At 57.3% G+C, this 22,437-nt stretch overlaps 1 protein-coding gene across 2 annotated transcripts in view; it reads left to right on the top strand.

The window, feature by feature from the left end:
* The window catches only part of LMX1B (LIM homeobox transcription factor 1 beta), an 84,123-nt gene extending 70,495 nt beyond the window's left edge, over positions 1-13,628 (top strand). Inside the window, exons 3-8 of one of the 2 annotated variants that reach the window (XM_081596462.1) lie at positions 7,555-7,787; positions 9,970-10,151; positions 10,320-10,397; positions 10,531-10,597; positions 12,784-12,927; positions 13,242-13,628. In XM_081596462.1, the coding sequence (XP_081452588.1) occupies positions 7,555-7,787; positions 9,970-10,151; positions 10,320-10,397; positions 10,531-10,597; positions 12,784-12,927; positions 13,242-13,399 (862 nt within the window). In that variant the 3' untranslated portion in view covers positions 13,400-13,628. Of the gene's footprint in view, positions 1-7,554; positions 7,788-9,969; positions 10,152-10,319; positions 10,398-10,530; positions 10,598-12,783; positions 12,949-13,241 lie in introns of both variants that reach the window. The other variant, XM_081596461.1, reaches the window with a different exon arrangement.
* Positions 13,629-22,437: the final 8,809 nt, after the last annotated feature.

Below are 22,437 nucleotides of genomic sequence, written 5' to 3'. Positions count from 1 at the left end.
TGTCCCGATGCTCTGTGGCGGGTCCACCCGGGGTCCTACACCGGCCTGTGGAGGTGTGGCACAGGGGGTCAACACGGGGTCATGATCACCTGTGAGGCGGGGTCTGTGATCCCAGGTTTCAGACTGGAAAACAGGTTCAGGCAGGAGAGGTGGCAAGCCCCAAGGTCAGGCAGAGCTGGGACTGAGACTCTTCAGACCGTTCCTTCTGCCTCTAGGACCAGGTTCTTTTAACTGTCATGTCACCTTTTTCAGGAAGCCCCCAGCTCTCCTCCGGATTGGCTAACATGCCTTTCTATGCCCCTCCCCCAGCCTGCTGAGTGTACCCCATCAAAGCACATGTTGCATTCTGCCAGCTCCCACCGGTGGAGATTTGGTCTGACTCTGTTCCCCGAGCGTCTTGCACAAGCCTGGCACAGTCAGCCCACTTGGGTGTGTGCTGGGTGAATCATGCAGGTGGGGACAGAGGGGCTTCAGTTCCAAGTGCCAAAGCTCGTGGTCCCTGGGGAGGGACTGCTTCCAGGGACTGTAGGACTTGGGCCTGGAGAGGCCCTAAGGCAGTGGTCCCCGACATTTTTGGCACCAGGAACCGGTTTCATGGAAGACAATTTTTCCACAGACCAAGGCAGGGGTTGGCGGGGGGAGGTTTCAGGATGATTCAAGTGCTTTACATGTATTGTGCTCTTTATTTGTAGTATTACTACATCAGCTCCACCTGAGATCATCAGGCATGGCTCCTTCATCCATGGTACACAGGAAAAGCCCTATTGATATAAAATGACTTATCTGACCTTCAAGTAATTGGGCCAGGCCTGGACACCTGACTCAAGGTGGGCCAACTGGACCCTCTGTCCTGTGTCTCATCCTTCTCCTGCTCATTCAAGAGCCTTTTAATGCCCCTCTCCCCAATCCTCAGCCTTGTCCTCAGAGGTGTGGCTTTCCATGACTCCAGCACCAGCTATGTAGCCTTGAGTCATTTACGTTCCTTCTTTGAGCCTCAGTTTCCTCTTCTGTAAAATGGGGGTGTTAATCCCTGTGTCACCTGGTGATGTGAAAGGGCTGAGCCCAAAAGACATCTCAGGAGGTGTTACTGCAAGACTCCCAGCCTAATAGGAGGCATGTAGAGAACTTTGTTAATGAAAAATTGGGACACTGGACTCCAGGTTGTGTGGTTCTGAAGAGGGCACAGGAGGGCAAGTTCAACTTCTCTTGTTACCTAGTAGTGTTCTCAGACTCCCCCAAAAACAGAGTGTCCAATATTCTCTTGTCCTTCTCTTATTCCCTTGAAATGACTGCCCATTTCATTTCTCCCAGGGTTATTCATTCACTCTACAAATAGTCAGTAACCACCAACTCAATATCAGAGCAAAGGGTAAAGGATTGAATTAGTTCCCTCTTTCTAAGACAGTGGGGAGTTCAGACACACAAATATCTGGATCTGGAGGCATCAGGGAAGGCTTCAGAGAGGAGGTGATGCTTTGAATTGTGTCTTGAAGGCTGAAGATGAGTTCAACAAGAAAAAAAAGGAAGGGTTTGAGAAAACAGGTCATAGAGTCAGATGGAATTTTAGATGCTAAGGAGACCAGAAGGGACTTGTGTTCAGGGAACAATGAAAAGCATGGCAGCTAGAGCAGGACATCTAAGGCCAGGTGTGGCAGGGGTAGTGTGGGGCCTTGAATGCCATGATTAGATCTTTGGGCTTCTCCTAAAACTGTTGGGAGCTCTTGGACTGAGAACCCAGTGAAGGGCTACATAAACTGTAAAGTGCAGTGACAGGAGTCTGGGAATGGCAGTACATGAGGAGGCAAAGGACCTTCTACTCAGCAAGGAGAGTGACCTGGTGCTGGAAAGGCTTGGATAGATGATGACAGTGATCATGATCTGCACTTATCAAGCCTTTCTCATGTGCCCAGCTGTGACCCCACTGGACAGATGGGGTCACCGAGGCTCAGAGAGGAGAAGGGACTTGTGTGAGATTCCAGTGTGAGGAAATGACAGAACCAGAATTCCAAGCCTAGTGCATGCTATGTGGACTCCAAGATCTGGGGATGAAGACCTCTGAGGAGAGGCCGGAGGGGCCCCAGGACATTAGGAAACCGGTTTTATCGGAGGTAAAAGAATCACCTGCATTGCATACATCTCTGCAGGTATTGATGGTTTGAAAGTGTTAGTCGCTCAGTCGTGTCCAACTCTTTGCAACCCTATGGACCATGACCCCCCAGGCTCCTCTGTCCATGGGATTCTCCAGGCAAGAATACTGGAGTGGGTTGTCATTCCCTTTTCCAAGGGATCTTCCTGACCCAGGAATCAAACCTGGGTCTCCTGCATTGCAGGCAGATTCTTTACCTTCTGAGCCACCAGGAAAGCCCATCAGTGGTTTAAGAGAAATTAACAAATCAGATTTGTAATCCATGTTCACATGCTCCCGAAAAAAAATGTTTTTTTGAGTTTTGTTTATTAGCTTTATGACCTTAATACATTGAGCATTAAACAAATAAACCAATGAAAACTCAGAGGAGATGGAGATGTGTTGTCTTAGCCTGGGATGCTTTAAGGGAAGGATTATCCTGAAAAGGGAAATTTCTTACTCTGCTATTACAGATGATCCTGGGGGGAGGGGATGTGTTTGCTGCAGGGGGAGATATTCAGTTTGGTTTAAGGAAAACCCACCCAGCCACCTTGCCTGGAGAATCCCATGGACAGAGGAGCCTGGAGGGCTACAGTCTGTATGGTAGCACAGGGTCAGACACAACTGAAGTGACTTAGCATACACACATGCACACACCCAGCCACACCTACTAGGTGCTGGGCTTATGTCAAGTGATAAAAACTTGGAGTGTTCAGAGCCTTGAGGGCAGACAGACGTGGGCATGGCAAAGGGCCAGGGTAATTGATGAACAGAAACATTTGGATACACGAAGCCAAGAGGGAGTATATGTTGATGCTGCCATGTGACCTTGAACCTGCCCTCTGCACCTTCCTGTGCTCATCTGTGAAACAGAGATGGGAACAGTGTCTTCCTTTTGGGGTTCTGTGAGGACTTAATGTGGTGATGCAGCTAGATGTTAACTGAGATCAATGATACTAATGAGACAGCTGCAGAATTGAGCCAGGAGTGCTCTGTCCAGCCTCCAGACAGAAGCTAGAAGGATGGATCCAGAACCCAGGATGGAGATGAGAGGGAGCATGGTTAGGATCTGTGTCAGGAAGCCTGCTCCCAGGGACTCCTGGGAGATCCTGGCAAGGGTAACCCAGGAAAGCATGTTGGACTCACACAGAACAGGAGAAAGGCAGACATCAGCTGTTGTGGAATGCCTTTTAGTGCCAGCAGAGGGCTGAGAACTTTACAGGGGTTTAGCCCTCCCAGCAACCCCATGGGTAGGTACCATTGTTCCCATTTTACAGATGAAGAAACTGAGGCTCAGAGAGGTTAAAATGTCTTGACTAAAGTCATACAGGGAAAAGTTATGGAGATAGGAAGGAACACCAAGCTGCCTGGTTCAGCACCCCCACCTCCCCACACAGCTCCCCTCCCAGGGGGCCCTGTCTTCCCAGGGCAGGTGTGTGGGGCTCCCACAGACCAGCTTGCCCTGCCTCACAGGCTAAACGGCACTCTATTGGCTGGTTCAGCAGTCATTCAGCAAACATTCACTGCTCACCTTTAGTGTGTGCGGGGTCTTGGGCTCAGTGCTTAAGACACAGAGGTGGCCCTGGGGAAGGTGCACCTGGAAATACATGAAGTGTGTCTGCGACTGGAAAGGAGGAGGGGGCTTCAGGAGGAAGGGATGCCCAAGCTAAATCCTTCCAAATTAGCAGGTGTTTGCCAGCCAAAGGTTGGGAGTGGGGAGGATGGCCTTCTAGGTTGTGGGGACAGCGTGTGGAAAGGGTAGGTGCTTTACGTGGAAAATGGGGAAGGGGGTTTGTGTGGGTTGGCAGCACACAAGTGATGTGGCCACGAGTCTTTCACGAGTCTTTGTCTAGCTGTGGAACTTCTGGATTGGAGGAGGGGCCAGGGCAGGCAGATTGGCACCAAGAGGGCACGACCACTAGAGAGGAAGCCACAGGTAACTCTGCCTTGGCCAGAGCTTCGGAGCCGCCCCGCAGTACCCTCCATCCCTGACCCCAGGACCCGCTGCGTCCAGGCTTCCCAGCCCCAGTGTGGGAAGCAGAAGCACACCCATCTGGAGTCCCCAGCCCTGTGCTCTTACAGAGGAGGGAAGTGAGTGACCTTCAGACTTGCCCAAGGTCCCAGAGCTGGGTGGGAGGGAGAGAAGTTCCAGGGCTCCAAACCCAGGGCCCTTGTTGCTTTCGGGGCCCCTCATGCCAGGCTCTGGGGCAGGAGGGGAAGGGAGGCGTGAAGGCGCGGAGCTTTTCAGCCTTAGCCATTCTGTGTCTCCAATCAATATTTGCAGCTTCCAGGCAGTGTTCACAGAGGGGCTTCCCCAGCACCCCCATCACTCCCTTTGTGCTCACAGCTCTAACCTGACAACTCAGTGCATTTTCACACTGAGAAACCAGCAGTGTTGTTGAGCCCATTATACAGATAAGTGAGCTTAGAGGGAGGAAATTACTTACTCATTTACAAGCCAGCAAGCGGCAGAAACAGGCATTGAACCTGAGTCCATCTGATTCCATTGCCACCCGCCTCTGGTTGGGGATGCTTCTCAATGGCTGGTTCCACTGATCCTGTGTGGTGGGAGGGATTCAGGGAGGGAGTAGGGGCTCACAGAAAGGAGGGGCTCCCGCTGGCGCCCGAGCCCCTCCACACGTTGTTTGTAGCTCTCACCCTGGCGTGGTAGACAAAGGCAGCCCCATAATTGGGAGCAAGTATTTCATGCATCCCCCCCGATGTTTTATTGGGTGGAGAGATGCTTGGAGACCAAACGGATGGCCCATTCCGTTTATAAAGTGTGCACTGTTTGTTTTATTTCCCGAGTTTTTGCAATCTAGATAACAGATGATGCCCCGAGTGGCTGGCGCTGCCTCCATAATGGCGGCACCGAGCCTTTGGAGAAGTATTAATAATAGATTGTGTTGATGAGTTTGGAGAAAGTAGCAATCGACCCCCTGCTGCCAAGGCATTAGCGCGGCTGTTCTGAACGAAGCCTGCATGGTGGCAGCGCCTGCAAATGCAGGTCACCCTCCCACCGCCACCCCCTCCCCCAGACTCAGAGGGCTTCTTCTCCGGGAACCACCCAAGGCGTGCCAACCCGGCCTGGGGCCCCAGCCCTGCCAGGTGGACCCAGAGATGCCCTGGCGCTTATCTGCCCATGGGCCACAGAGGCCGGGCTGCAGCCCTTCGTGGGGCCCCTAGGTCAGGAGGTAGAACATGGCGAGGGGGACAGACAGGCAGTGAGAGGGGCAAGGCAGAAGTGTCCCCCATATCAGAGCAGCAGGTTCTGTGAACCTGGCTCCTTCCCTAGCCCCTTAGCAGAGCTGGAGGGCCAGCCCGGTTCCTAGGGACCTCTGCTTAGGGCACCATGGACAATTAGGTAGGTTGTACCCTGAACAAAGGTCTCCAGCCAGAGGGCCAAATTGGAGCTGACTTCGGCTTATACTCTCCTGGTGAAGCCATGCACTGTGTGGGCCAGTGGGGTCCTGCCTGCCTGAGCCAAGCCTTCACTTACAGGCTTTGCAGACACTGAGGCCTCCTGGTGGATCAGGTGGACCTCCGTGGAACTGGGAGCTAACAGGGCCACGTGCCATCACTCTGATGCAGGGTTCATTCATTGAGTTAAATGCTCAGTCCCATTGAGTCCTGACAAAAGCCTTTGAGGAAAGTCCTGTTGACATCCCTATTTCACAGTAGAGGGAACTGAGGCCTGAGGTGAGCATAGAGGAGGCCACCTCCCCCAGACTAGGGCATCAAAGAAGGCTTCCCAGAGGAGGTGGCGTTGGAGTTGGGCATTGTAGGATGAGTAGGAGCCTGCTGGGTAGACTAGAGGTGGCTGGCAGAGGTTGCTGGGGTGTCCCCAGTTTGAGTGCCCTGGCCAGTGCCAGGGCAGCAGGCAGAGCTGGGATTGGCCCTGCCCACTGTGTCCCACCCACTCACTGTGGGTGGTGTGGATGGCAGCCCTGGGAAGGGAGGCAGGCCGAGAGCCTCGCATTTATGGCCGTTTCTGTTCCAGAACCGATTAGTAGAGAATTGCAGCTGTAATCTGTGCCTGTGATGGCAGGCCATAAAGAGGGATGGGATGCACGCAGTGCTCCCAAGGTGGCGCCCGCAGACGTGGCCCGGGGACGCGGGAAATGAAAAATGGTTTTAATTCCCTCCCAGCAGCAATAATTTGATTCTTCATAAATTTTTCCATCAAAGTGTTGTTGAGGCTGAGTTCCCACAGAGCAGGGCACGTGACAGGGATGGGGAGCTGGGAGGAGCGGTCAGTAGGTGCAGGCCGGGGCGGGGCCCTGCTCAGACCCTTATGCTCACTCACCAGAGTCGCCAAGACCCACCCCGCCCCCACCCCCAGCATTGTCTCCCGAGATGAAAGATGGATCCTCTTTGTCACGGAGGGACCGGATCAGGCCCCGGAGGCAGAGCCAGCTCCATCATTTACTACCCACGTGACCCTCAGCACGTGCCTGCCTCTCAGCACCTCAGTTTTCTTATCTCTAAAATGGGATTAATATTTCCTACCTCATAGTGTTGTTGCAAGGATGAATGCATTTCTGTACACAGAGCGCTTAGAAGAGCGGCTGATACTGCACGCATGTTCTGTAACTATCTGTTCACGGGGGAGATTCCTAGGCTGAAATGATGGATAAGCAGGTGTGGCCGAGGCAAGGGCCAGAGGAAGAGCATGCCAGAGGGCCACGGTGATGGTGCCCTGGAGGGCTTCAGGCTGTTCCGTGGGGCTGCAGCCTCCGGGAGTAAAGGGGTAAAAGGGGAGGCAGGACTGTGAAGGGCCTGAGGGCCAAACTCAGGAACTTGGAGGTTCTCCTGAGGGCACGAGGGAGCCATGGACAAGTCTGGGGCAGGGAGGCAGCGTGATCACATGTGTGCTTTGGACAGACCCCTCTGGTTCTCAACCTGGAGGGTGAGTCAAAGGGTTGGAGAGGCCGTGAACCAGGGAGGACACTGGGGCAGCCCCTCAGGCAGGAGGGGAGAGAGCCAGGCTGGGTGATGGGTTGGGCAAGGGTGGGGATCACTTGGATGTGGGGGAGAGGCAGGGCCAGAGAGCAGGAGCACAGGTGCTGGAGGGAGGGTGGATGGGACCTGTGGGCTGCCGGTCCTTCCACTCAGGGCAGGGCCCACCCGGCTCTCAGGGAAGGTGGAGGCTGGCCCTGCACTCTGCCCTCTAGTGGCCGCTGTGTCTCTGAGCGGGCAGGCTCTTGAGCTGATATCTCTGGGCAGGATGCCCAGTGTCCATCTTGGTGTCGTCAGGGGTCTGCCAGCCAAGGGGTAGGGTCCCACTGTCTGGCTCTGTGCCCAGGGAGGGCCTCTCCCACTTGGGCCAAGGGGATCCAGGTGGCAGGAGGAAGAGGTGCTCTGTGGGCTGTGCCTCTGGGAGGGATCCCTGAGCCCAGCCAATATGCCCCCTCTCTGTGCACCCATAGGCTCTTCGCGGCCAAGTGCAGCGGCTGCATGGAGAAGATCGCCCCCACCGAGTTCGTGATGCGGGCGCTAGAGTGTGTGTACCACCTGGGCTGCTTCTGCTGCTGCGTGTGTGAGCGGCAGCTACGCAAGGGTGACGAGTTTGTGCTCAAGGAGGGCCAGCTGCTGTGCAAGGGTGACTACGAGAAGGAAAAGGATCTACTCAGCTCCGTGAGCCCCGACGAGTCCGACTCCGGTGAGCTGCTGCTGGAGCCGGGGTGGGTGGCGGGTGGGGGCCTTGGCAAGCACGCCGCAGAGGGTCCTCCTGCAGGAGAAACCCACTCCTGACTCTGGGTCCCGCACCCCACACAGACACTGCACCCACACCCACAGGCAGTGCACACATGCACGGAGGTGTTCACATGTGGGGTTAACACAGACATGTGTGCACGGCCCCACAGGCCCACAAACACAACACACCTGGACATGATCACGCACAGGTATAGGTGCATGTGATCATACATGCACACACACAAGCACATAAAATGTGTGTGTGGATACCTACGCCCAGGAATGTAAAAACACAGACACATGTCCACGTGTAGACATGTGCTTACATGCCCAAGCATGCCAAAGCCCACACCCATGTAAACACAGGTGCACACATGCTCTAGCACACTCATGCAGTAAGCATCTGGCTACATGTTTATCCATATGCTCACATGTACTGTAGTTTGCACACACATGAACGCATGCCCCCTGCTCTCTGGCCCAGCACCCCCCCTTCCCTTGCTGTGACCCCACTGCAGCCCCACCTCACAGGGGTCTCTCTCAGCACCCAGTCTGCAGGCATCTGATCCGATGCATCCTGTCTTCATCATGCTCCCCCAAGTCTTCAGCAGTGGGGGAACTGGGGTCCTCTGTGGTGGAGGGAAAGCCTCCATTTCCTGGGGTGAAGGCTCCTCTCTACCCTGCTCCAGACCCCCATAGACTGCCAGTTTGGAGCTCTCCTGGCAGGAAGGGCAGAGCCAGCCAGGAACAAGTTAATAAGGAGGAAAAAGTCAGGAAGCAGGCTGGCACCTGGTCATTCCTGGAGGTGGCAAAGACAGACTGGAGCAGGGGGCGTGGGGAGGGGGTGCCCTGGTCTGCCAGGCCCTTGTGGGGAACCTGGAGCCCATGGTCAGAGGACCTGCCCACACAAAGGAGCCGTGTCCCTGCCAGAGCCCTTGGAGGGGGGTATGAGCTGCCCATGCATCTGTCCCTCTGCCTGCCCCTGGGCAGGGCACCATGGTGGTCAGGCTGCCTGGGCTCCTGCGGGAGAGCGGGGGCCAGCCAGGTGCCGTTGGCCTAGGAGGGGTTCTCAGAGGGAGGCCCCCCTCCACAGGGACTCATGCTCGGAGGAAGATGGGCTGGGGGCAGCAGGAGGCATGGGGGATGGGGGAGGCTCTGCTGTCTGTCTGGAGCCGGCATCTCTGAGACCCATAACTCAGGCATGCAAGTGGGGGTGGGTGTCGCTGGGTGAAGACGCATGCTTCTGCATGCAGGTGTGTGTGTGTCCAGACATGTGCATGCCTGTATGTCCCTGCCTGCGAGCATGCACCTGTGTGTGTGTGTGTGAGTGCATGCACATGTCACAGTCACGAACATGCCCGTGTGAGAATGTTCAGCAGAGTGTGTGTGTCTTTGCTCGTCAATCCTTAGTCCCTGGAAGCTCCTTGGAGCCTCCTCTCTGGGCCCCAAGGCCCAGCCAGTGCTGGGCTAGTGCCATAGAAACTGGTTTTCCCAAAGGCCGGCATGCTGGGCTGGGGTCCCCCAGGGACTGAAGGCCACAGGCCGAGGCAGGGCCCAGGCAGGTTGTTGGGTCAGGGGAAGCCCAGGGCCAGACTGAGCACAGCCACCAGCATCTCTCATCAAGAGGGCCGTGCGCCTAATGGCAGATCTGTCGCCTGTGAGCGTCAGCGTAGCTGTGCTCCCTTCCGTGTGCCAGCCACACATGTGCACGCCACACGTGTGCACCGGCATATTTCTGCAGTGCCTGAACCTGTCCCCATGTGGGCCTGTCTCTCTGCCCTTCTGAACGCATGTGCATCTGAGTGTGCAGCGTGTGTCCCGGCCTGCTCACCAGGGTGCCTTCTGCTGCCTGTCTGGTCAGCAGGGCAGGTCTGGTGGCTTTGGTTCAGGTCTCCCCAGGGGGCCGAGATAAGGACGTGAGGACCGTGTGCTGAGGAAGGGGACACACCAGGCCCGGGAGGGGTGGTAGGTGGACAGGAGATGAGAGACGAGATGAGGCGGGGCCTGTGGGCCGGGGAAGGGGGCAGTCTTTACCCTGGGGAGGGCCCGGGGGAGTCATGCCAGATGTTGGCAGGAGGTGATGGGACCCCAGCAGGCAGCGGGTTGCTGAGGATCCGGGCTGACCCGCTGCATCGTGTCCCCCACAGTGAAGAGTGAGGATGAGGACGGGGACATGAAGCCGGCCAAGGGACAGGGCAGCCAGAGCAAGGGCAGTGGGGACGACGGGAAGGACCCGCGGAGGCCCAAGCGGCCCCGGACCATCCTCACGACGCAGCAGCGAAGAGCCTTCAAGGCCTCCTTTGAGGTCTCCTCCAAGCCCTGCCGGAAGGTGAGGGGCGGCTGGGGTGGGGCAGGGGCTGACACCCCCACACCCGCTGCCTTTCCAGACTCCTGCAAGGACCTGGGCATCTCTGCAGCTCCCCGCCCAACCCCCTGGACCTCCCACCTCCCACCCCCTGCCCACCCCTGGGCCTGACCACTCCCTCTCTCTGGGCAGGTCCGAGAGACGCTGGCAGCGGAGACGGGCCTCAGCGTGCGCGTGGTCCAGGTCTGGTTTCAGAACCAAAGAGCAAAGGTGAGGACCGGCCACCTGCCACCCTGCTGGGCAAGGGAGGGGGCGGGCAGGCAGAAGACCCAGGGCCTGATGAGGGTGGGGCAGGAGTGCATGGGGGCCAAGGCGGGGCTGGAACGCACCTTGTCTCCTGCAGATGAAGAAGTTGGCACGGCGGCATCAGCAGCAGCAAGAGCAGCAGAACTCCCAGCGGCTGGGCCAAGGTGAGCCAGGGGCCCAGCACGGGGCTCGGTCTGTCACGAGACTCCCAGGAAACCTCCCGCCCCAGGGGTCAGGTCTCAGGGAGCCAGTGCCTGGGCCTGCTGAGATCAGCAGACAGGCAGTGGGGACCATGGGACACAGGAGGAGGAGAAATGGCAGGGAGGGCAGCCTGGAGCAGGGACAGAATTTCCACTCACCCTCTCTGTGTGCCAGGCACGGTCCACACCATGCAACAGCTTCCGTCTCATTTAACTCACAGATCCCTGAGAGGAGGGGCATTGTTACCCCCCATCTCACAGATGAGGTGACTGAGGCTCAGCTAGTAAGGGGCAAAGCTGGGTTTTGGCCCTGAGTGTAGGGCTCCTGCGTGCATGCTCAGTTGCTTAGTTGTGTCCGACTCGGCAATCTCATGGACTGTAGCCCTCCAGACTCCTCTCTCCATGGGATTCTCCAGGCAAGAATACTGGAGTGGGTTGCCATGCCCTCCTCCAGGGGATCTTCTCAACCCAGGGATAGAACCTGAGTCTCTTATGTCTCCTGCATTGGTAGGCAGGTTATTTACCACTGGACCACCAGGGAAGTTCCTTTCAGGCTCCTAAATCCATGCTTTTAACATGACCACACACCCTCCTGCCCATGTAGAATTCAGTGGAAGCCTCTAGAGAAATCTCCAGAGAAAGTCTGCAGGATGTTGAGGAGTCCAGGGTAGACTGAGCTTTGCCCAAATGCTGTTTCCACATCTTGGACTGGGGCTGGCCTCCGGGACCCCAGCGGGACCCCAGTGGAGCCTTCTAGGCCTTGGAGGGGGGCCCAGGTGTTCCCCAAGACTGCTGGACTGGGGTAGGGGCCGCTGCTGCCCACTCCCACGGGAGACGAGTGCCCCGAGGCAGGTGCTAAGGCACTGATGGGCAGCTCAGGACTCTGAGGCTAGACCGGTGTCCCAGCTGGACCCAGGGCTTCAGGGCTGTGCGTGGCCTCAGAGCCCATATCTCCCTGTCTTCTCTCTGCCCCCTCTCCTGAGACAGCCCAGCCTTCGGGGGCTGCCACCATGGCCACGGGCATCTCAGCCCGCTCCTACACTGTCTTGCTCTTTGGTGTTCCCAGCTGTCCCCTGGATGCAGTCTCCCCAGGAACATTCCAGGTCCTCTCAAGCTCATCACAGCCCACACTACACTTCATGCCATTGTTCCCAGGCCACGTGCACACAACACCCCCGGCTGCTCTCCCCCTCCCCACCCCCCCGTCTCAGCAAATGGCACCAACCCCACCCAGTACCCACACCAGAAACCCGGGAGTCACCTCTGACCTGTCTGTCACATGAGCGCTGCATCTGCTCAGTCACCCAGTTGGGCAGTGATTTCTTCTCCCAGGTCCCTCATGCCCCTCTTAGACTTTCCTGCATCTACCTTAATAGGGACCCAAGCCCCTCGCCCCTCCTGGCTCCTCTTGATGGGCCCTGCCTCTGTCCTTCACCCTCCCAGCCTTTCTCCATGGTCCCTCCACAGCCAAGACCCTCCACTGGCTTCCTACAGCCTCAGGGGACACCCCGCCTCCCACTCAGCTCGGGTCCCCAGGGAACCATCTCTCTCCCCAGGCATGACTTTCTCTTGTCCTCATGTCCAGCCCCGTGGACTGGGCTCCCTGCTCCCACCGGGCCGTTTCTCCCTTCTCTGCCTTTGCTGCCCTTCAGCCTGGCATCCTGCCCCTGGCTAAGCAGGTCTAACCCTCTGCTGGTTCTTGGAGTTACATGGAGGTGGAAGGTCCCTTCCTCCAGGAAGCCCTCCTTCCCTGAGCCTTGTTGGCCCAGGTGCAGGCTCCACCTTGATGCTGCAGGTGCAGGGCACTCAGTGCACCCATGTGTCATGAGTCGTTACTGGCTGTTACTGGAAGCCTCTGACTTTGGATAAACTAGTTCTTCTAGAGGCGCTGGAGTGTGTGTCTGGGGAAGGTTGGTGGGAGCAGGACAGATATCGAGGCTCAGCGACCCTGGAAGGTCATGGGCAACCTCAGCAGGGGGAGGGGCTGGGAAGGAGGAGGTCAGAGGGACTGCAGTGGGCAGCCTGGACTGGGTGGGGGGCGGGGGTCGTGTGGGATGGGAAGCCATGGGGGACTCCTGGGGTATATCTGTGAGGTGCCCTCTAGGCCAGGACAACCCCGGGCGGTCAGTGAGGGCATGGTCTCTCCCCAGAGGTCCTGTCCAGTCGCATGGAGGGCATGATGGCCTCCTACACGCCGCTGGCCCCGCCACAGCAGCAGATCGTGGCCATGGAGCAGAGCCCCTACGGCAGCAGCGACCCCTTCCAGCAGGGCCTCACGCCACCCCAAATGCCAGGTGACCACATGAACCCCTATGGTAAGCTGCCCCACCCCTCACGGCCCAGCACCACCCCTGCCCCCCCAGCCTGACCTGGCAGGCCCTTCCAACATGGCCCACCTGCCTCCTCCTGTTGGGAAGGGGGCACCCTGGAGACCCCCACCCGCAGCCCCCCAACTCCTCTGCTCAGGCACTGCCAGCCGGCAGTCATCCTGTCCCTCCCTCACCTCCAGCCACATGGCCTGTAGGGCCAGTGGGGCCCCCAGGAGCCCCCCGCCTGGTCCCCGGTGCTGACGCCCTCCCCTCTGCCTGCCCCCCACCCCCATCTTCAGGCAACGACTCCATCTTCCACGACATCGACAGCGATACCTCCTTAACCAGCCTCAGCGACTGCTTCCTCGGCTCCTCGGACGTGGGCTCCCTGCAGGCCCGTGTGGGGAACCCCATCGACAGGCTCTACTCCATGCAGAGTTCCTACTTTGCCTCCTGAGAGCCAGCCGGGCGGCACGGACGCTTGGGCAAGGGTCCTGGAGCGGGGGACCGCTGGCCGCAGAAGCTGCCTCACCACCCCCAGCCCCACCGCCCGCACAGACTCTGCAGACAGCCATACGGTGCCCTCCTCTCGGCCAACCGGGCCTGGCTAACGTGCCCACTGGGCACAGCCAGACAGGCAGATGGGCGCAGCCTGGGCAGGGACTGTGTCCTGCCCCCAGAGACCGTGTCACCCCCAAGGACCCAGAACTCTTGGACAGCCACTCGCCTCCCAGCCCCACCTTGGCCTCCATTGCCTCCCTCCCCCTCCCCATCTCTTTTAGGGGAAGCTTAAATTCTCTCTATTTTTTTAAACGTCCCCTCTGTGTCCAGGCCACCTCCATGGCTCAGGCCTAGGTCAAGGCAGGGCCCCCCAGCCCCGTGCATGCCCTAGACGATGGCGTGAGAAGCCTGTGTACCCTGTGCCCACCTCCCCCCACCTCTGGGGGAGGCCCACCAGACTAGGATCACCCCTTCTACCTGGAGCCTGGTGCGGGAGTGGGGATGAGCCTGGCAGGTGGGCCAAGCCTACCACAGGCAGGAAGGTTGAGCCCAGGCCGACTCAAAGGGATGGAGACATACATGCATACGCACACGCTTAAAGGCACACCCATGTGGATGTGCACACGGGTACCTAGACACGCTGAGAGAGACAGAGAGGCCTCTGCGGGTCAGCCCTGCCATGTCAGGAAGGGGAAGGAGGCCAGACGGGGGGCAGGGAGCCGCTCTGACAGCAATGGGGGGGAGGAAGGGCAGAGGAAGTGAGCTCAGAGCACATGGATGCAGATATATCTTCGCCTCTGCCCAGATGGGGGCTGCCTGGGCAGAGTCAGAGGCCCCAGAACCAGACAGAATCAGACCACATGGCAGAGGCTCCAGGCGGGAAGGCATCTCAGAAGCCACCCCCGGGGCACTCCATCTGATGCTGGGCTTTCACCCAAACCGCTCCTGCCTCTCCTCTCACACCTCCAGTGACAAGGAACTCACTGCTTCATCAGCCCCGAGTTCATCCGCCTTTTCTGCTGATGTCACCTCTGTCCCTTTTTAGCCTTCATCCTCTCTTCTCGAAGCCAGGCTTTTCCAGCTTCCTTTTAAAAGCCCTTCCTTTTAAAATTGTACCCCACGCCCCAGCCTGGCTCCAGCTTTCCCTCTAAACGTGTAGAACAGATATAACCCAGTCTCCCCACTGTCATCAGCCAGCCTGGCCCTTCCGGGCTCTTGTTCCACAAACTCCCACAGGGTCTCAGTCGATGTCCCATGTCCTTCTGCAGCCTCAACCTTCCCGGGTTCTGTGCCATCTCTTGGTCCTAGGTCTCCACTGGTCTCATAGGCAGCCACTCTGTCTTTCTGAGGGTTGATCCCCTTTCTCCTCTTGGGCCCATATAGTCAACTCATGCTGGAGGCACTCAGAGCAGGTCTGGGGGTAGATGCTCCCTGCCCAGTAGACCTGGCCCTTCTCTCCCAGACTCTTTATGTTGAAAGGAACCTCAGGAATGGATCAACTAGTCTGCCCGTTATTCTGCAGCTGGAAAACTGGGCCAGGAGAGGGGAAGGGACAGTCCTCTCCGCTAGTCAGGAACAGAGCTGGAGCAGAGAATAGGGACACCACGCCAGCTCCTCGTCCTCTGTGCCTGGTGAATGGCCTCTGGGTTGGGGGACATGACTCCTCTTAGTAGACTTGCCCCCCTGGGTCCTCATAAACCCCAAGTCCAGCCTGGGCTCTGCCTCTGCCATGACACTGCCCCCTGCCAGGAGCTGGTACAGGACACACATGTTGATGACCTGCAGGTTGTCAAAGCCAGAGGGCCCTCAGCTCCCTGTGCCAGAGACACCCCATCAGTCAGTTTAGGTTAACACCTTCACTCTACTGCAACCCTACCCCGGGCTCTGATGACCACTCTGCCCGACCCTGGACTGGGTGTCGGGACACAGATGAGCAAGATGTAGGGCCCCTTTTGAGGACCTCTCTCCTGGGAGGAGAGACATACAAATTCTGTCCCAAGCCCTTCCAGACATTGTTGGGGACCCATTTCTCAGATGAGGAAACTGAGGCTCAGAGAAGGCTACCCAGCAGAAGCACATGGGACCAGTCAGGCTTGCTGGGGTTGGGGTGAGTTGAGATGACTGGGTTCTGTCCACTTCATGTAGAAAAGCACAGCCTTGACCTGGGGTGGGGGAGGTGAGTGGCCAGGACCACTCCCACCGCTGCTGTGATGCGGGACCACCATCACGTGGTGCCTGGGTGGGAAGCCCAAGGGAAGGGGGACGTGACAGACTGTTCTCTGGAGGAAGAGTGAGAAAGTGAGGGGTGGGGGGGAGTGTCAGAGGAAAGCGGAGTTCTGCTTCCCTGTGGGGAAGTTGAGGCTCAGAGGGAGGAAGGGATCTGCCCCTGGTAACACAGGAAGTGTTACTACCTCCGCCATGGAGCTCTCCAGGGAGGCTGCACAGAGGGACACTGGTTCTAAGGGTCAGACCACGGGCCCAGCAGAGCCTATAGAGAAGGGGCCAGTGCCAGTGGGCTGGGCATCTCCGGAGGCTTCCTGGAGGCGGTGACATGGGGAGTCCACCATGTCCAGATGAGCAGGCCCTAGCAGTGAGGCTCGGGGGAAGGAGAATTGGCTGACCTCTGCCCGGCCCCAGCCTGAGCTCTGGGCACCACCTGGGGTGAGACTCTCACCTCCCGTCTGGGAGAACCCGCAGCTCTGGGGCTCACTCTGCCCTGTGGGGAAGGGGGAGGTCCACGCTCACAGACGCGCACACAGACACACACACACGAAGGCTCATAGACCCGCATTCACAGACACGCCGCCTGGGGGCTGGGGAAGCAGGATGGACCCTCGAACCTTTGGCCCTTGGATGGCACCATTGCCAGTGGGCCTCTCTGCCATGGCCGCGCCCCACCGGGGTCCCACGGGAGCCCAGCCCAGCCAGGTGTGGGGACCGGGGCTGCTGGCCATTCCTGTTCTCCTTGTACAGACTCTCACTGTCCACCTGCCATCCCCAGACACATTTTATTTAATAACTTGTCATTGTTAAATTATTTATTAGCATTTACCACATCACCACCCCCACCCTGCCCTCCACTCTCACCTTCTGCCTCTTCCCACGAAAGCAGAAAATGGAAACAACAGAAGAAGACGAGACATCAGTATATTTGTAAATAAACTGACCTGTACACACCTGTGGTGCCTCTCCTTGGGGGGAGGGGCTGTGCGGGGCCTGAGCCAGTCCTGCCTGAGATGCCAGCAGATTTCTCAGTGGCTGCCAGGGACAGCAGGTCAGGAGGGGAGATCCTGGGGTCCCTGGTCTTGCCCAACACATTCCCTTGTTCCATCCTATAATAGTCACCTCCCCATCCTTGTCTTGTCCCAACCCCGACCCATCTCCATCCTTGAAACAAATGCCTCCCTCCCATCTCAATCATCCCTTTCCCTAACACACTCAACCAACCACTACAGGGGCCCCTTAAGTGCCAACCACTAGGCTGAGAACTGGGGATTGGTCCCTGCCTCACGGAGGTAGACAATGTGATGTGAGCTCAGCCTTGTTACAGCGGTACCCAACCTCATCTGGAAGGGCGGAACATCATGGAAGGCTTCCTGGAAGAAACTGCATATTAAGCTGAGATGGGAAGTTAGCTGGTGTAGGGGGACTGGGTGGGGAGGAGGAGGGGTGTCTGCAAGTTCTTCAAGCTTATGCAAACACCTCAGGTGCAGGCAGAATCTTGTGACTCTCCTAAACTGCAAGAATAGCTTAATTTGGGGCTGGGGGAGAAGCAATGAGGCCAGAGGCAAAGCCAGACCATTCAGGGTCTTGCTGCTGAGTGGAGAATGGATCCAAGTAGGTCAGGTGGACTGGACAAAGATGAGGATCAATGGGTCACCTAGGCGACAGATGATGATGGCTCTGACTAGGGTGGTAATGGGAGAAAGAAGAAAGCACATTCTGGAGATTCCGTGAGAGAGGGGAGTGAAGGCAACATCGAGGTTACTGGATCGCTGGGATGGGGGTCCCTGGAACACTCTGATCTGAGGCACCAGGAGCTGAGGGTCTCTGGGGCATCCGCGAGATGTCGGGGGCAGGGCTGAGCCTCAAAGGGGCCAGACCTGAGCATCCAGGTGTTCAATAACCAGGTAGATGGTCACTGAGGCACAAGGTGGGTGAGAGCACTCGGGAGACTGTGACAGGGAGAATGAAGCTGAGGCCAAATCCTGAGGAATCACGAGAGCTCGGGGCTGGACATGGCCCTGGGATCCAGGGGAGATGGTGGTTAGGGTGGGGTCGGGTGGGGTGTGGAGATGGCAGAGACCCAAGGAATTTTGGTTCTCAAAGTATATTCCTTGAGGTCTTGAGGTTCCCTAGAGTACCTTGAGGAATACCAGTGTGTGCGCATGCGCAAGCACGTGTCTATGATGGCTCCGTGGGTCAGTTTGCCTGGGTAGGTTGTGCAAGAAGCTGGGTGTCTGCAGGTGATCAGTGTCTGGCGTGCAGCTGGCTGTCTAGATCTGCCTGTGGAGTCAGGAGTCTCAGACTTGTGTCTGTGCATAGGTGAAGACATTTGCGCATCCACTCCTGGGTGTATCATTGTACATCTCTGCCTGGTTGTGTATCCAGGAGGCCCCAAGTCCACAGACCTGAAGTCTTGATGCTCTCCTCCTTCCCCCATCGTCTGGCTGGTCCTTCTCAGCCCCCTCCCCGTTCCCGCAGCCAGGAGCACCTGGGAGTACCTGGGAGCACCTGGAGCATCTTTCTCTCTGCCCATGGGACGGCCGCACCCCACCCTCTCCTGCAGCCTCGGGTGACTTGCAGCCCCACAGGCTTCTGGGCTTGTTCATTGCCTCCTCTAAGGTCCCATTTTCAGAAGGGAAACCCAAGGCTCAGAAGGAGGACATGACCAAAAGCAAACAAGGAGCAGCAGAAACACGGCTCAAAACCAGGTTCAGCTGCAAACCCATGGCCTGGACACCACCTTGGCTGCCTCCTCAAGCCCACATTCTGGCCCTGCAACCTGGTCCTCCAAGGTCAGGCCCAGAGACCCAGGAAACTCTTCCCTTCCGAATGACCTCACTGAGGCTCAGAGAAATTGAGTCGCTTGGTCCAGACTGCAACAGCATGGAGGCAGGACTAACTTAGGTCTTGCATCCAAGTCCCAGGCCTGGGCTTCTGTGAGAGGCACCTCCCAGCCCCCTCCCCCACTCCACCCCCGAGCAGTGAGCTGACAGCTCTCTCGCCGACAGCAATCGTTTAAAATCCTGTCACTAAAAAATGTTTGGGTGGGGGGTGGACAGGGGGCTGTGCTAATCCACTGCTCCCCTCTCTCCTGCCTGTCTTCTCCTCCCAGCCCAGAACGTGAAGCCGGGGGAGAGGGAGGAAATGTAGGCCTTGTCTGGAGACAAGAGAGGGTGTGAGACAAGGTCTCTCTCCAGGCCCCTCTTTCCAGAGGACCGATACTAGCCAAGTCCATGCCATAGACTTCAGCCCACCGACCCTCACAATCCAGAACAGCTCTTATCCCATTGTACAGATGAGAAAACTGAGGCTTGGAGAGCAGTAACTTGCTCAAGGATGATTCTTCCCAGGAACCTGGGGTTGGAGAGGGTCTAGAGTCGAGGAGAGGGGTGGTCCCTGGAGAGGAATGTGATTCTGAGCCCACCCTACAAAGCTGATCCTCAAGGGTGTGAGGCCTGCCCGGGTCCTGCCTCTGGAGCTCACCATTCCCGCCTTCCCTGAGAAAACTTCAGGTGTGAGGCCTGGACTGGAGCAGGTGAGGTCTTGGCAACAGCTTGGTGGAATGCAAATCCACCAGGATAGGTGGGTGGTGAGATGCGTGGTCCAACAGGCATTAGGAGGATGGTCTGAAGGAGAGCAGCTGCAGCCCCCCACCAGGACAAGAGGGCCGCCCCCCGGACTCGGGCAATGCAGTTGGCCTGCCCGCCCACAGCTGACCTGCTAAAAGGCACTGAAGCAGAGAATTAGGTGACCGAGGGGCTCCACTCACTGCTCTGGGTGCAGCCACTGGGGGGGTTCGCCGTGCACCCCACATTGTGCTGAGCCTCACATGTCTTGTTCCACTTTCTCCTCGAAGCCCCGTGGGGCGGGAACAACCGCCATGTCCACTTGACGGTGAAGTCTCTGCTCTCCCCAGTTCCTCTCACCCTGCCGGGCCAACACTGCTCTCCTCAGATGCCCTCTTTCGCCTCTGAGTGTCCCAGACCTCATGCCAGCCAGACCTTGCCCTGGGCACTGATGGATGAACAGGGGGCTCTGTGTATGGCTTTGACTGCAAGGCAACCCCTGGGGCTTGGAGATAGCCCCCGGATTGCTCATCCCTTTTGGTCTTCATCCTTTGCATGGCAGACCCTCCCAGGACCCATGCCCGTCTGGGGAGAGGATAAGAAGGAGCTAGGAGAGAAGCACCAAGGCCTGAAAGCGGCGGGGAGGGGGGCTCATCAGCTGTGCCTGGGAAATCAGGGGGAAGCCTCCTGGAGGAGGGAATGGCAGAACAAGTGCTCAGAGGTGGGAACCGCAGAGGGACCAGTGAGATAGGGCACACCCAGGGTCCTAAGGCCAGAGATGGCAGGAGGTGAGATGCCCTCGCTGGGCATGCCAGGGGCAGTCAGGCCCTTGGCAGTGAGAGGATGCCTGACACATCCATGCTCTTGATTTAGCTGAGAATAAAGTGAGCACATTTGAATAACAGAGAGGGTGTATGTGAAGTACCTATTCGTGGCATGCGTGCTCAGTCTCTTCAGTGGTGTCCGACTCTTTTGCGACTCCATGGGCAGTAGCCCACCAGGCTCCTCTGTCCATGGGATGTTCCAGGTAAGAATACTGGAGTGGGTTGCCATGCCCTCCTCCAGGGGATCGTCCTCACTCAAAGATCGAACCCACGTCTCCTGCACTGCAGGCAGATTCTTTACCACTGAGCCACCAGAGAAGCCCATTTGTGGCCTAAAGAGGAATAATAAAAACAAAAACCCTCTGGACCCATTCCTTCGATAAAGAAGATATAACTTTCAATTCCTTGGAGACTATGATGTGCCCTGCCATGGTTCCAGAAACCCCTATTGCTTCATTTGAAAAACTCTCATCCCAATCAGAGCCAACTCGGCCACGGAATGAAGCTCAGGACGTTCCTAGCACAGAATCTACTAACAGCGAGAATGGGCTGGTGGCAGGAGCCCCTCGTGCAGATCTCCTGTCTGCACAGAACATCCAGGCGCCTTTCTGTGGGCAGCAACCTGCTTTCATTCCTTACATCCCTTGGGGTGCTTTGCTAATTGAATACTAAATCCCCAAAACATACTGGAAGCTTATTTGAATTTTGCTTCTGAACCTGCAGTCATCCATCAAGCCACGAGGTGGCGACCGGGAGTCAGGCAGGTGAGAGCTGAAACATGGGTTAGGCTCAAGAGATGATGCAGACAGAGATGACGCAGGCTTCAAAGGGAGGAGGGAAGAAACTCGCCTTCTGGGACGTTTCTGCATGCCAAGCCCCATGCGAGAGCTTTACACGGACGATACCACGCATTCTTCAGCATTCCAATTTTATAGAACGAAAAAGTAGGCTCAGAGACGTTAAGGAACACTCCTGAGGCCAGCAGAGCTCGGAAATGGCAGAACTGGGATTTGAACCAGAGCTGGGGCAGTGACAGCGACAAAGGAGGAGGAAAATGAGGGGAAAGGGAGGGGTAAAAGAGGAGCATCTTCTTGCTTCAGAGACTCCCAGCCTTGTTTGTCTGTATGACTTCTCACACTCACCTGTGAAGTACCTACTGGCACTACCCCTATTTTATTGATAAGGAAACTGAGGCTCAGGGAGCTGCGTATCCTCAGTACCCTGGCTCCTGAGGAATCAGCCCTCCCTGTGCCCAGAGGGAGGAACACAGGGGTGAGTAGAGGACTGCCAAGCACCCCACAGCCCTGCCAGGCCCCTTCCCCTGCACCCCTCCTTCAGGACCCAGGAAAGCCTTGTTCCCAGGTACATGAAGGGGACCCCCCTCACCAGAGCAAGATCCAGCTCCACCCTCAGTGTGCAATAACTCTTGTGGATGCTTCCAGAACATAGGATACAGGTCACAGTTGGGAACCCCGGATGTGAGGGTCAGTATCTCATTCTGATCATTTCAGTCCCTGCGGCCTACCAATGAGGGGGCGACTCTTCTGGTGGGGGCCTGGGGCTGTGGAGTTTGAGGGCTCTGTCCAGCTTCAGAGAATGGGAAGTGAGTGCGATGTTGTCAAGTTCCAGTCCCAGCTCTGCCACTCACTGGCCATGTGACCTTGGGCAAGTCACTTAACCACCCCAAGGGACCAGCACAGAGCCATCATGACGGTCACATGAGCAAGTGAACCACTCACAGGGTTCAGCCCACCCTAGGAGCTCAAACAGTGGGGCTGACTATTCATGGATACCCCTCCCTCTGCCTACCCCAGAAGCTAACTCAGCCTAGAACACTGAACGAAGAGGGGCCTAAGGGCCTTGAAAAGTCAAAGTGTTAGTTGCTCAGTTGAGCCCAACTCTTTGTGACCCCATGGACTGTGCAGTCCACCAGGCTCCTCTGTCCATGGAATTCTCCAGGCCAGAATACTGGAGTTGGTTGCCATTCCCTTCTCCAGGGGATTTTCCCAACCCAGGGATCAAACTTCGGTCTCCCACATTGCAGGCAGATTCTTTACCATCTGATCCACCAGGGAAGCCCTTGAAAGCGGTGATGTGGGTTGATCCTTGCCACTGACAATGGCAAGGCTCCACCTACCCATTAAAGCTACCGTGTAAAGCTCTCGCATGGTGCATGGCATGACAGGGAAGCTTCCAGGAGCTGGACTTCCTGTGACACCAGCCTTCCTTTCCTCATGCTCTGAGGCTGACAGACACCTGGGCCTCCCATGGCCTCCAGGGCCATGCCAGAGGAGGCATCGGGGCACAGTCAGTGGGAGCTTGTCCTTGCCAGTCAGCCAGGCCTGAGCCTCAAGACACAAGTTACAGGGATGTTGGTA

The sequence above is a fragment of the Giraffa tippelskirchi genome, chromosome 4 (assembly GCF_054371585.1).
Source record: "Giraffa tippelskirchi isolate mGirTip1 chromosome 4, T2T-mGirTip1v1.2.pri, whole genome shotgun sequence".
In the NCBI taxonomy this organism is placed as follows: domain Eukaryota; kingdom Metazoa; phylum Chordata; class Mammalia; order Artiodactyla; family Giraffidae; genus Giraffa; species Giraffa tippelskirchi.
This window is presented reverse-complemented; position numbering and strand designations above follow the sequence as displayed.